The sequence below is a fragment of the Mercenaria mercenaria genome, chromosome 18 (genome assembly GCF_021730395.1).
Source record: "Mercenaria mercenaria strain notata chromosome 18, MADL_Memer_1, whole genome shotgun sequence".
Classification (NCBI taxonomy): domain Eukaryota; kingdom Metazoa; phylum Mollusca; class Bivalvia; order Venerida; family Veneridae; genus Mercenaria; species Mercenaria mercenaria.
This window is the reverse complement of record NC_069378.1, coordinates 58,781,600-58,794,190: the sequence shown is the minus strand read 5'-3', so window position 1 is coordinate 58,794,190 and position 12,591 is coordinate 58,781,600. Positions and strand designations below refer to the sequence as shown.

Below are 12,591 nucleotides of genomic sequence, written 5' to 3'. Positions count from 1 at the left end.
CTTTTGATTATCATAGTCTACTTTCAATTTCACATTCTAAAAATAGGTTTCGGTACCCCGAGGAAAATAAGCGATTACAAAGTAAAAAATGGAATTTAGATAAAATAATTGTTATTTTTGCATAGTCTGAAACCATAAAGAAAATATAGACAAATGATAAGATTGCTTGCGATTCTATGGGAAGTAGCTTTAAAATATCAAAAAAATACGTTATTTGGTTACACAGACTATTCAAATTAAGATGACCAACATTTTTGCAAATATCCAAAATGACTGCCTTAAATTCGATCAGATATGTACATATGGAAGAAGTATAGTTCTTCAAAAGGTCATAGCTAAAACAGATATCACCTGATGTTACAGTGGAAGAATGAAGAATTTGGTTATTTTGGTTATTCAGATAAATCTTATAAAAATACCACCATTTTCAAAATGACCCCCAGAAATAAAACATACATATGGATAAGATATTTATGTCTAAATAATCATTGCTATAATGGAAGACAACTGATTTTGTTAAAATAATATCCATTGAAAACCACGTTAAGAATGTGAGCTATTTTTTTTGTTTTCATCAAGATGGCGCCATTTTCAGTGCATTCCTGAAAAGGCGTTAATGATTTAAATGCTGTTTTTATTTCTTTTAAAACAAAATGTATTGCTCTCAATTATCATTCTGAAGGTTTTGAATGTTACGAATATTTATTTGTATCAGAATGACTGCCTGTTAGGTGTTACATGTATGTTACATATAAGAGCAAAATATCGAGCAATGGAGAATCGATGCTATGATGAAACTTTCACTTTATTTAATAGTCAACTGAAAAAGATCATTGTTAAAACACTTTTTTTTTGTTCAAAATTGAAAGAAGTTATAAAGTTTATGTTTAAATGCAAATTGTAGTTTTGTCACAGTTCAGTTGAGTTTTTGTAATTTTTTTTTAAGGTACAAAAATCCTTATCTGATTACACAAATGGAATAAACATATACAGTTCCAAACTTCTCAAAGCAGTTTTTTCTACATAAACATTTTATGTACTTCTTTGGTGGTACTTGAACGTTTAAGCCACTTTAATTAAAATAAGAAATTTCAGATATATCGCAATGCCAAATCCCTTCAGTTGTCTTCAACAAAAACAATTCAACACGCAGGCCTATGAAATAGTGCCAAACTATTATAAATACATCTATAGTCATGTAGTTCCTTGACACTGGCGTGTTCCAAACAAATAGAGCATACTTCATAAGCATGTACGTAAGCATCTATGCAAGTATGATGAACGTATCCTGTGACTTTTCGCCACCTTTCATACATCAAATATGTTGTTCTTCTCGCAGCATCTCTTACATCTATTGTTAGAGGATATTTCTGTCATAATTATTTTGTACATTGATGTTATAATGTTTCTGCTTGTGTAGTTCTGAAACATACGTTACCGAAATTAGCTTAAGCAGTTATTAGACAAAATGTTTTAAATACAGTTCTGTACAGAGGTAAACTATATGTAACAATTGAAATATATCTCGTCTTTTGAATGAATTAGATTTTTGGTATAACTTTTTGTAACATTTTTAAGGACGCGTTTTGACATTTTAGTAAGAACTTGAAATTGCCTGCAATGATACCACCATCACAATATTAACAAGGAGTCTCCTATATGCTTTTCGTTGAGGAAATATGATATGATCAGTAATTCTGTTCCACAGTATAAGTGATATTTAAAAGTCACTATAGTAAAAAAATGGACTATTTGAAGGAAAAATGTTGTTTTTTTTCTCTCCAAAAGTAACATTTGTTTCATACTCATGTTGTACCTGTATGTGTTTGATGTGCTATAAGAGCAAAATTTGGAGCGTTTATTTACATCAGGAACTCCATAAGCAACTGAACACATAATTGATATAAACCGATAATTTCAGTAAAAAATACAATCTTACCATAAATTTAATATCAAAACACAAACGCACTGAAAGTATAAAAGCCACTGTCTAAAAGTCGCCACAGTGCAACGAAACCCATACACTATCCTAGCTTTAGTGTTACGTAACGTTCTATGTAATCTTGGTAACGTATGTTTCATCATGGTAATGCTGTATCAAATGACTAAGTAGGTTCTTTGCAATGCCAATTAGCATGATAATTGCATTAGTCAGACAGAATAATAAACAAAATATGAATCTGAATATGTGACCTTTAAAATCTAGGTAACGTATGTTTGTTTCTTAGATATCTTCATGTTTTGTCTTTTTTTGGATAGAAGTCGAAAATATTCAGACTGCGGAAATACTGTACCAAGTCTACAATTAATTAATACTTTTGTTGGAAGCAGATCCCATGAACAATTGCTAATCTACAATTAATTATCTATGCTACCTATGCAAGAGGCATCATTGTTTTACTGTAGTTTGTCGACATCTGAGAATTCAGAATAGTAACATTATTAAGTCCAACAAAATTAAAACGGTCACGCCTGCAGTAATTATGGTTTATTTAAATATAAAAGCATAAGCAAACAAATGCAATCGTTAGTGTGTTTTCAATGAGAAACAGCATGTGATTTACATTTGTACGCACCTATCTATAATCTAAATAGCTTGCAAAATATCATGTTTTCTCATGAAAATATATACGATTAGTATTCTTAATACAATTGTCTAATAATAGCTTATCAGAAAATACAGTTATTTTGATAATTTTATTATTTATTAAAACCGGCGAAAATGTAGATCGGGTTGGTGGGGTATCTTAATACCTAAATTTTGGTAGAAATCGTCAAAAGTTGGAATTGTGTTGCAGCAAGCCTTTTTTTTTATTTAGAACAGTTACATGGGCAAATGGCTAAAATCTTAAAGACAGTATTGAAACGTTCTAGTAAAATTTCATTTGTAGCCGATAATAGTTTCAAAGAGAGAGAGTTCCGCATTTTTCATACACCAGGTTTACTAAAATGAGTATAATTTTTGTTTGACAAACGGTAGAAAGCGACATCCGGTCTAAAACGATCTCAGAATGAATGTATTAAAGGCTGAAGTATATGAACCTTTGCCTAATTTTTGTGTTACGAAATCGAAAAACTAGAGGGCATACAGAAACTGGCCCACAGACCTTTTACGGAAGAAAGTCATATACACTATTAAAAAATAAGGTTTTCCGCCCGAAAAAAGTCCAGTACGCCATAATATGAGAATGAAAATTTTAATTGATTTTTTATACAGGAATATATTTGAAATATTACAAAACTCATTCATTTATTGCTCTATAGTTCATAAACAAACATCCAAACTAAAACAGAAGTTTCTAAAACATTTGTAAATGGTAGTGAAGTTTGCAAAATCCTAGTCTTGCAATAATATCCTGGTGGCTGTTGACAGAACAATGTGATTTGCCAAACCTCAGAGATAATAGATGTGAGAAGTCTGTTCATGTTTGAAAAGTATAACAGGTTTTCAAAAGCACGTATTCTTTCTCAGTCATGTACAAATAAGATATAGTGAAATATTTCTGATACAGGAAAAGAATTGTTTTAATCTGTATTGGAGAGAATACTTTTTATTTTGATATACTAAACTCAAAACAGGTAAACATTTGAAAATAATGAACCATTTCTTCATTCATTGGTCACAGCACATACAATTTATATCCTTAATAAACATAGGTGAAATTTAAAGTCCACTACCGTACTGCTAAGTAATAAACATACAGCTACACAGTTGTGTTGTAGAGCTTAATGAACTATATCATTTTCTTTAACGCCGGGGAAAACCTAACCTAATTGATATGATCCAATAGCATGATAATAAATTTCCTTACGGTCTCACATACCTGATAAAATGCCGTTCATAAATGTCGTTGAATAAATAATGTTTTCAACAGAGGACAGTTCTTACACTGTCTCTTACATCTCGGTACAATTATATAGCTGTTTGCTTAACAGGAAGGAATGGAATGTCTTTACACCCTTTTTTAAAATTGTTTCCAATTCATCGACCAATATTTGTGTGAAACATCAGTTCAAATTAGATTTTTGATGTACAATGTTTGTTTATGTCTGCTCGTTTAATTATTGTGCTGATGGCGTGTCGGCGAAGCGAAAATATGACAACACGAAAACTCGAGACATTTTGCACGAAAGCACGATGTTTAGAGCCCGCCGACACGACACATATATTTGTCGAGTTTTCATGTTGGCGGGCAGGAATATTTTTGTGTTTTTGTTTTGGCGTCGTCCGTTAGAAACACCTCCAAATAATATATATTTTCTTATAATATATCAAAGCAATTTCTTACTTATATAATAAGAATATTGTTTGGTAATGACCAGCTCTGATAAAGTCTGTGTTTTTGACAGTTTTTTTTAAAATTTTGATAACTGTACTTATTACAGTATTACAGCTAAGATATTGCGAGTACGAAAGTAGCCGGTTGGCTGTTAGCTAATATATACACATATGAAGGATATTGACATTATATAAAATTGCAGGAAAAATAATCTATATACCTGATATTAATGCTATGACGACAATGCAGAATTACAATAATCTCATTTTATTTGTACCCAGCGAAGAAGTATTCTACATGTATGATAAAATTGTTCTCTGCTATACATTTAGTGTTTTATAAGAATAAAATCAAAGTCCTTATTTAACGATGGGAATCAATTGAATAGGTAAATCTACATAGAGGACCTCGCGTATACGTATTTTGTTCTAATTTTATTTATCTTATAATCTCAAGTCTCTTAATACAGCTTTAGTGAATATAAATAAATTCTGCATAGACGGTTCGTCCAAATAGAAAGTAAAACGCTTCTTAAACGCTCTGCGACTGGCTACAGAAAAACTCTAGGATTGATTAGAGATGGCTGGAAAGTACTTATCGGCGGGGCGGAAACAGGAAAACACGACAAATAAGATATTTGTCTTGTTTTCGTGTTTTTGTGTAGGCGGGAACAACAAGATAGCACGACAAATAAAAAGCAACAACACGACGTACTCATACCCGTCAACACGAAAACTCGACAGATAAATGTCGTGTCGGTGCCCTCTTTTCGTAGAGTGTGTCGTGTCTTTGTGTTTTGCCCTGCCAACACGCCAAAAAGAAATCTCGATAAATAATGTATTTGTTGAGTTTTGTGTTTTCGTGTTTCCGCCCCGCCAACACACCAACACGAATTAGCAGATAAGGGATAAGGTCGTTGTGCCGTTTTCATAGCATTTTTTAATACTTGATGACGTCCCTATTATCATGTTTTTTTATGACACATTGTGCTAAAACTATTTCAAATTTCACAATTCACTGAGTGTTACTGTTGAAGATTTGAAAAACGTATGTCAGACAGCTATGGTAAGAACGAGAACAATAAATATACTGCTTTATTATTAACTATTTAAAGCTTGCACAGGAAATTAAAATACTTTATTTCCCTAAGTTATGTTTATTAACCATGTCTACACTCCTTTCCTTTTGTCGTTTTTCAGTTCCTGATGAAGTGGCTTATGATCCTTACAAGTTAATGTTATATAAACAAGCATTGCGTAAAGGACAGGAAAAAGAAAACACTCTTCGTATCAATATCATTGGTAATTTCAAACAGGGTAAAACGTCATTAGCGAACAGATTGACTGGAAAGTCCTGCGAAGGAGTCACAAGTACAAATGGTATAGAAATCAACAGATACAAATGTCAGCCGTCTGGCGATGGAAGCAATACACTATCGTCTTTTGAAAACGAAAAGAAAGAGTTTGCTTATCGTATTGCAACCGTTGCACGTTCAGTTGGACAAACAATCAGATCAGATAGCGGTGAAACAAATTTAGAAGAGAACTCGATGGATGATTATTCTGAGCATACCACATCCAGAGAAGAAAGTTCACCACAAGATCAGCAGCTAAAACATCTCGAGACAAATCCCCACGATCCTATGGAAGCTGTTACAAGCAAAGTCAACAATGTGGATAATTTAGTTCAGCCTGTATCACAGCAAAGTCACGATGTCAAAAAGAAAAAACCTATGGCACTGTCTTCGGAAGAGAAATCAATGTTTTCGAATGCAGTTGAAGTTCAAAACGACAAGCCTGCAAACTTTATTGAAATCTGGGACTTTGGAGGTCAACACGAATTTTATGCTACTCATACATTGTTTCATAGCAGGAGAGCTTTATATCTTTTGGTCTTTGACTTAACGAAATCTTTGGACAAAACTCTTCCGGGAGAGACTGAGGATAGAGATATGAAATATTATACGAGATTTTGGATAGAATCTATCCATGCATTCGCAGGACCTGACCCGAAAGTTATACTGGTTGGTACCCATAAAGACCAACTTCAGGGAAATGACCAATCATGGGAAGACTATTTCGAAAACGTCAGACGATTATTTGACGATACCAAACTTCTGGACCATATCCAGAAAGAAGAGTTCGCTGTAAATAATCTTGACATTAAAGATCCAGGCATTTCAAGTCTTCTTGCATATATCTTAGAAACACACAACAAGCCAGAGAAGCCTGTCAATATCCCTGCACGTTGGATACAACTGGAAAAATCTTTAAGAGCACTGAAAACATCCATAATCACATTTGAAGATTTGGTAAAATTGGACAAGGAAAATGAGTATCCTCTGCTTGATAAAGAACAACTAAAACTTTTTCTTTATTGTCACCATGAGAAAGGATCCTTGTTTTTTTACGACGAAGATCAGTTGTCAGACTTCATTTGCCTTAGACCAAAGCTCTTAATTGATGCTTTTAAATGCATTATTACTTCTGAACAGTTCTACGAGAAGGACCCTGAAATTCGTAGGCTTAGGAGTATTTTGACAGAAGAAGGAATATTAACGCATGATCTTATCGAGAAGGTTTGGTCAAACAAGCCGGATTTTGTAACAAATAAAGATGCCATTCTTGGATTCCTGAAGAAACAAAACATTCTATCAGAAATAGTTGTCAGTCCTGAAGAAAAGAAGCAGCACAATTGGTTTATTGTTCCAAGTTCACTAAAGCGTCATAGTTCCAGTGAAGAACTGAATCGTTTCCTGGATAAGAAATTTCAATCACAGGTTCGGTATTCGATGAAGTTTAAGAAATCATCGCTGGTACATCTGACCTTCCATAAAGTCCTAGCTGCGGCCCTTGGAAAATGGCCTATTGATCGCTGTGGCGAGAAACGGTTGTTATTCAAAAATGTATGTGTGTTCAAATACATGAACAGTGATAACCATGTAGCTCTATTAGAGCAGAGAATAGACAGTGGAACAATTGAACTTAGAGTAATAAAAATACCACCAAAACATCATTGTGAAAACCACCACGCCGAAGGGTTAAGACGTTTTGTTGAATATGTTGTGATGCACGAATTTAGAAAATCGAAGTATAATAGGGAAGAAAAAGACAAACCGTTTGTGCCAGCATACAGATGCAACCACGCAGATCATGGTCCAGAAGGAGGAAGTCAACTAAAGGATTTCAAAGAAGGTGAATATGTAAGTTGTCCTGATAGAGTCACTCATGACAGCTTTGACTACAAAAGAGCAAATACAGAATGGTACACTAAATATACGATTGATGAAGTGTATCCGAAACTAGAATTAGAAGATAAGACACTAAGTCAATTGGCTCAAAAAGCAATTGGTGCCAACTGGAAAATGCTTGGACTTGAACTTGACGTTTCACAGATCGAGATTGATCATATTGAAGACGAAAATGAATCAGTTAAAATGCATATCTATAAAATGCTTCTAAAGTGGAAAGCTAAATCTGCTGACAAGGCGACGCTAGATGTATTAGCTAAGGCAATGAAGAAATGTGATGTGCGCATTGACTGGGATGAAATGCGGAACATCAGAGACGAATGTCTTAACCAACAGGGAAAAAAACCTGGTATTAACTTTTATTTTTTTATACATATACTGTAGGCAACGCTTAGTAAAATCTTTGGTGCAAGTTCTTCTATTTTTTTAATGTTTATTGTACAATAATGCTAAAAGATTTTATTAAGAAAATCGCGAGAACTCATTAACACGTACGCGGGAAAATCTTAGAGAACGAAAACCAAGTAATGATTCAGAAGTGAAGTAGTAAAAGCAATTATTTTATGGGTGATTGCATTATGTCATATAGTATAGAGGCCCCAACCCAGTTTATATATTATTACGACGTATATTATTGAGACCCCCAACCAAGTTTATATTATTGATAATTTATCAGTAAGTTAATTCACTAAAAATATGCTTTAAAACATGTATACAGACAGCATTACATTTAATAGTAAAGCAAAGGTAATTATTGAATAGATAATCATTTTAAGTAACAAAGTGTTTACATGTTTCAAAGTGTCTTCATTTTTACATTTCTGATTGTAATTTAGCAGTGTTAAGGTATTTAGGTTTGGATCCCCTCAGTCCGACCGTCTGTTCTGAAAAGCAGAATCTTACGTCAGCAACAAAATACCTCGAGATATCTTCACAATACTTTGTTTGAAAGCAATACGGAGATAAGAAATTCATATTTATTTTGTTTGTAAGTCACAAATTGTATTTGCTATGGCAAAGGACTGAGAACAAATGCACAGAAATACGGCTCTTGCAAAAGTGAGAAGATTACTTGTGATATTTTCATGACATTGGGTGTATTAGCTAGCACTGAAATAACTCTGACGATAATAACCGTGCAATTGCACCCCCACCCCAATCCCAATAACAATCATATTCAGGATCATGCATACAAATAACACGTTTGATGTTTTCTTGCAACAGTTCTAGTCTCAGCACATTTTAGTGTTGGTTTTGGCGGTAAAGCATGGGTAGCGTCACGCAACATGTTTCAGCATTAGATGTTGTCGCCCTAAGGGACAATTTTCAAATACCAGCAGATACACAAATATATTTCTAGTAACCAATTGTCTCATAACTCAAGCTCGGTGCTGATTTGTGAGAAACGGGGCAGAACATGGCACTGACAAGAGTTGTTTTAATGAATTGTAGTCTGTGGTATCCCATTGAAATTCAAAGTACCCTATTTGGGAAATAACTTAGACTTAAAATTATTTATCGTATTGTTTGCATTTGTATAAATTAAGATAACTTTTTTTCATTTCTCAGATAAATCATTTTCAGTCTTTTATAAACCTAATGTAGAAATATCAAACTGTATAGGAGTATTATGTTTAATTGCCTTATGGGGACGCTGACTTTTTAATAAGAAAGAGGTGAGTTTGGTATGACAAAAATTCAAAAATTATCTGCAAAAATGTTAAAGGTTTCGGTGAATGAAATGTATACTACAAAAGTATTTTTACTATTTCAACTTCAGTTAGTAGACAAAGGAATGCTTTTTCTTTCTGTATTTCCTGAAATAATTCTATTCTGAACATTCCAATCATATTTTACAAAACTTACTAATAGCTACACAGCAGGAATGTCAAGGATCAAAACCCAACAATCCTAATTTAACTGTCATTACAAATGTGGCCTCGGATTTTTCACCATAATTGCCAATCTGTTTCCACGTGTTAAACGGGATTGCTCTTATTCCCGTAGAAATCATGGTCAGACAAGTTGTAACAAACAATTAGAATGTTGTGTTAACTTACTTACTCTGATCTGTGTCGCAATCACTTTATATTGTGACTGTATGATTTATTGTTATTCAAAACTATGACGGAAATGCCTCACAACTGAAAGCGACTTCGCTCCGGAAAATAGTCAGTTTTGATGTTGTCATAAAGATTGATAATTTCCAGATATTGAAGACACATATTTGAATGGAATTCATTGTTAGATAAGGAATACTAAGCATCAATATTTTTTTCTAATGTGCACGTGCTGCTCGCTATGTTGGCTCCCGTTGTATGGTTAACGTAACAGACATTGTGTATTTAGCCCACCAGTATAATATCTCAGCTATCTGTCCTAAGGTATTCACTCCGCAGAATGTCATATTATGCCTCTGCAATTCTAATCTTACTCTGAGGTTGAGATGACAGGGCGTTAAATTTTTGTGTGACCTGGTACTTTAAAAGAAAAACTCGAAAGTACAACACTTTTGTTACTCTGGTATTGTACAAAACACGTTTTTCCTTTAGGCAAAAGTTTAATATTTTGCATTGGATAAGTGTACTAACAGGAAGACTTTTGTGTTCTTATTACATTCTTGGTACCACATTCTTATCCACAAACTACTGAATATTACAGTTGTTCACGAGTACTTTATCAGTTTAGAAATAAGTATGTTCCTAACCCAAGAACATTTTTTTTAAATTCGTTCCTTTTTAATTCTGTATGAATAGTAGAAGCAGCAGTCTGCGGCCCCTTAAGCTGATATGGAAAATAGTAGCATACTAGTATTTAAAACTGGTTAGAGTGTTTCCATTACGTTTGATTAATACATTTTTTATTCTGTTTGTATAGATAAACAAGATATTGTATTCCCACTTAAATTTCAGTAATAATAAACACTAAATCAAAGGTCGCAACAAATGCAGATAATTATAATAGTGCGGTGAAATCTAACTGTAATAGTATGCATGTTTTATTTTACATTTTTTAAATCATAACTCTTTAATTAACTTATTCTGCCATAAAGCCTTATCTCCAAATTTACTCTGCTGCTATTTAGCTTTCGACCACCTAGGAGGATGAAAAGCCAATCTGCCACAGAATACCTAGAGATATTTTGAGAGATAACATTGATTTTGTAGTTCATTACTTAGGGTATTGTTGTTAATTAGGTATGGAATTTGCACTCTTTGTAATTAAATTGATTTAGCTACACAAAAAAGCTCATTTCATGCAGCTGTGCAGTTCAATCATTTTTAACGAACTGTTGAATTAAAGCAAAAACAAATGACAATAATTTCTCATCAGAATTTGTTTTGGCTACAAAATGAACAACATCCATAAAATGTTAAATTTTATTCTGCACAGATTTAAACAATCTTAAAAATTAATATTATTGTCATTTTTTAACATTGATTTTACTCACTGACAGTAATATACATGCAATCAATCAAAATACATCAGAATAAAGTTGTTTCTCATAACAAATAGTATATGTATTTAATATCAAGTGAATATTTTTACTATTTCAGACAAAAACTATAATTGTATAGAAAATGAGAATATTTTGGACGAATTATCAGAACACTTGTACTTTATTATGAAAATTTGAATTTTGGCACAATTATGTAGAGTTTCTAAAGTATCACACACAAGTTGTCAAAATAACTATTATAAACAACACTTTATTCTATAAAACAAGTTACAGTTTCAAAGTTTAACATAAAAAATAAATAGTTGAATAAATAAATAAATAAATAGATACCAACGAAGATGATTCTACTTTTTCATACACACGAGCATTGTCACATCGCATTGGTAAAAATGAAAGGTCTAGTGTGCCTGAGTAAAAGAAAGTTTAATCTTACATGTAAAAGAAATTATTTTAGTTCTTGTATTTTCAATGATAAATTTCACAATTCCACCAATTTTTTCCAGGTAATGTTGCATAAAAACTACGTAGATATGTAACATCATGATGTGACAATGTTCACGCGGTATGAAAAAGTTAAATGATTCTATGAGATTTCTTTTTCATTTCGGTATGATTTCGGTATGATGCGTACACGTTATGTTTGTGCAGTAATAATGTACGTCTGTCTTTAATGAAATGTATTTTTGTTAATTATACCCAATTATTTACAATTCAAAATTTTCTTTATTCAAAAGTTTAGATCCTTATTTATAAAAAAATATATACTCTACATATTTTTTCTAACTCCACAGCTGAGTTTTTATTTTTATGTCTGCTAAATGTTGACATATTTGAAAGAAATTTTGGCGCAGAGTTTAATGATCATTGTAATAAAGCATTTTTTTTCTTCTTCTCTACTCTCCAAAATATGTTTGCTTAAGTAGTCGTACACTAAACATCGCAAGACAAACTTTCAAGGAGCTGTATTAATATAAGCCTCTACAGGCTTGTTTACATATCCTTAGACTAGAAAGCTATGTTCATGTTATTATTTATTGCTATATAAAACTGTTTGACTTTGTGTATAATTTATAATGAAAATAAATATTGTTTAAACAATAAAGCATACCAACGACAATAAGTTGGAAGTAACTCATTTGCCGTAAAATTGTTTGATCCCGGAAATGGCACTTATTATCGCATAGCGACAAGGAAAAAATTATACATTAAAAAGATAAATCTTTGTCCATGCATAAAATTCCATGCGATTTAAATTAAGGTGCTTGGCTCCCCTAAACGTTTATTTTGATTTTGTTTGCATATGAATTATTCATCACTTCTATATATATATATATACATATTTATGCTGGGGTGTTTTGAGGAAGTAAGAAAGACATTTTGCGTAGATTATTGTTTTCGAAATATACATTTAGACTTTATAATAGATACGCCGACTACCAATATTCTATTTTGTAGTAAGCATCAAGCAGTGTTTTACATTTTTTATAAAGCTGGTTATAATATTGTTTCTTACTTATTTATCCAGATAGCTAGGGTAAAGAAAACATATAAACTTGTATAAAATAAAAATAGTGTTTTTACTTTAACTTTCAGTTTGAAAA

General features: G+C 32.4%; 1 protein-coding gene across 2 annotated transcripts in view; it reads left to right on the top strand.

The window, feature by feature from the left end:
* Window positions 1-12,591, top strand: part of LOC123559972 (uncharacterized) — a 143,179-nt gene that overhangs the window by 47,483 nt on the left and 83,105 nt on the right. For both annotated transcript variants that reach the window (XM_053530258.1, XM_053530257.1), the window contains one exon: window positions 5,480-7,879. In XM_053530258.1, the coding sequence (XP_053386233.1) occupies window positions 5,480-7,879 (2,400 nt within the window). The remainder of the gene's footprint in view (window positions 1-5,479; window positions 7,880-12,591) is intronic.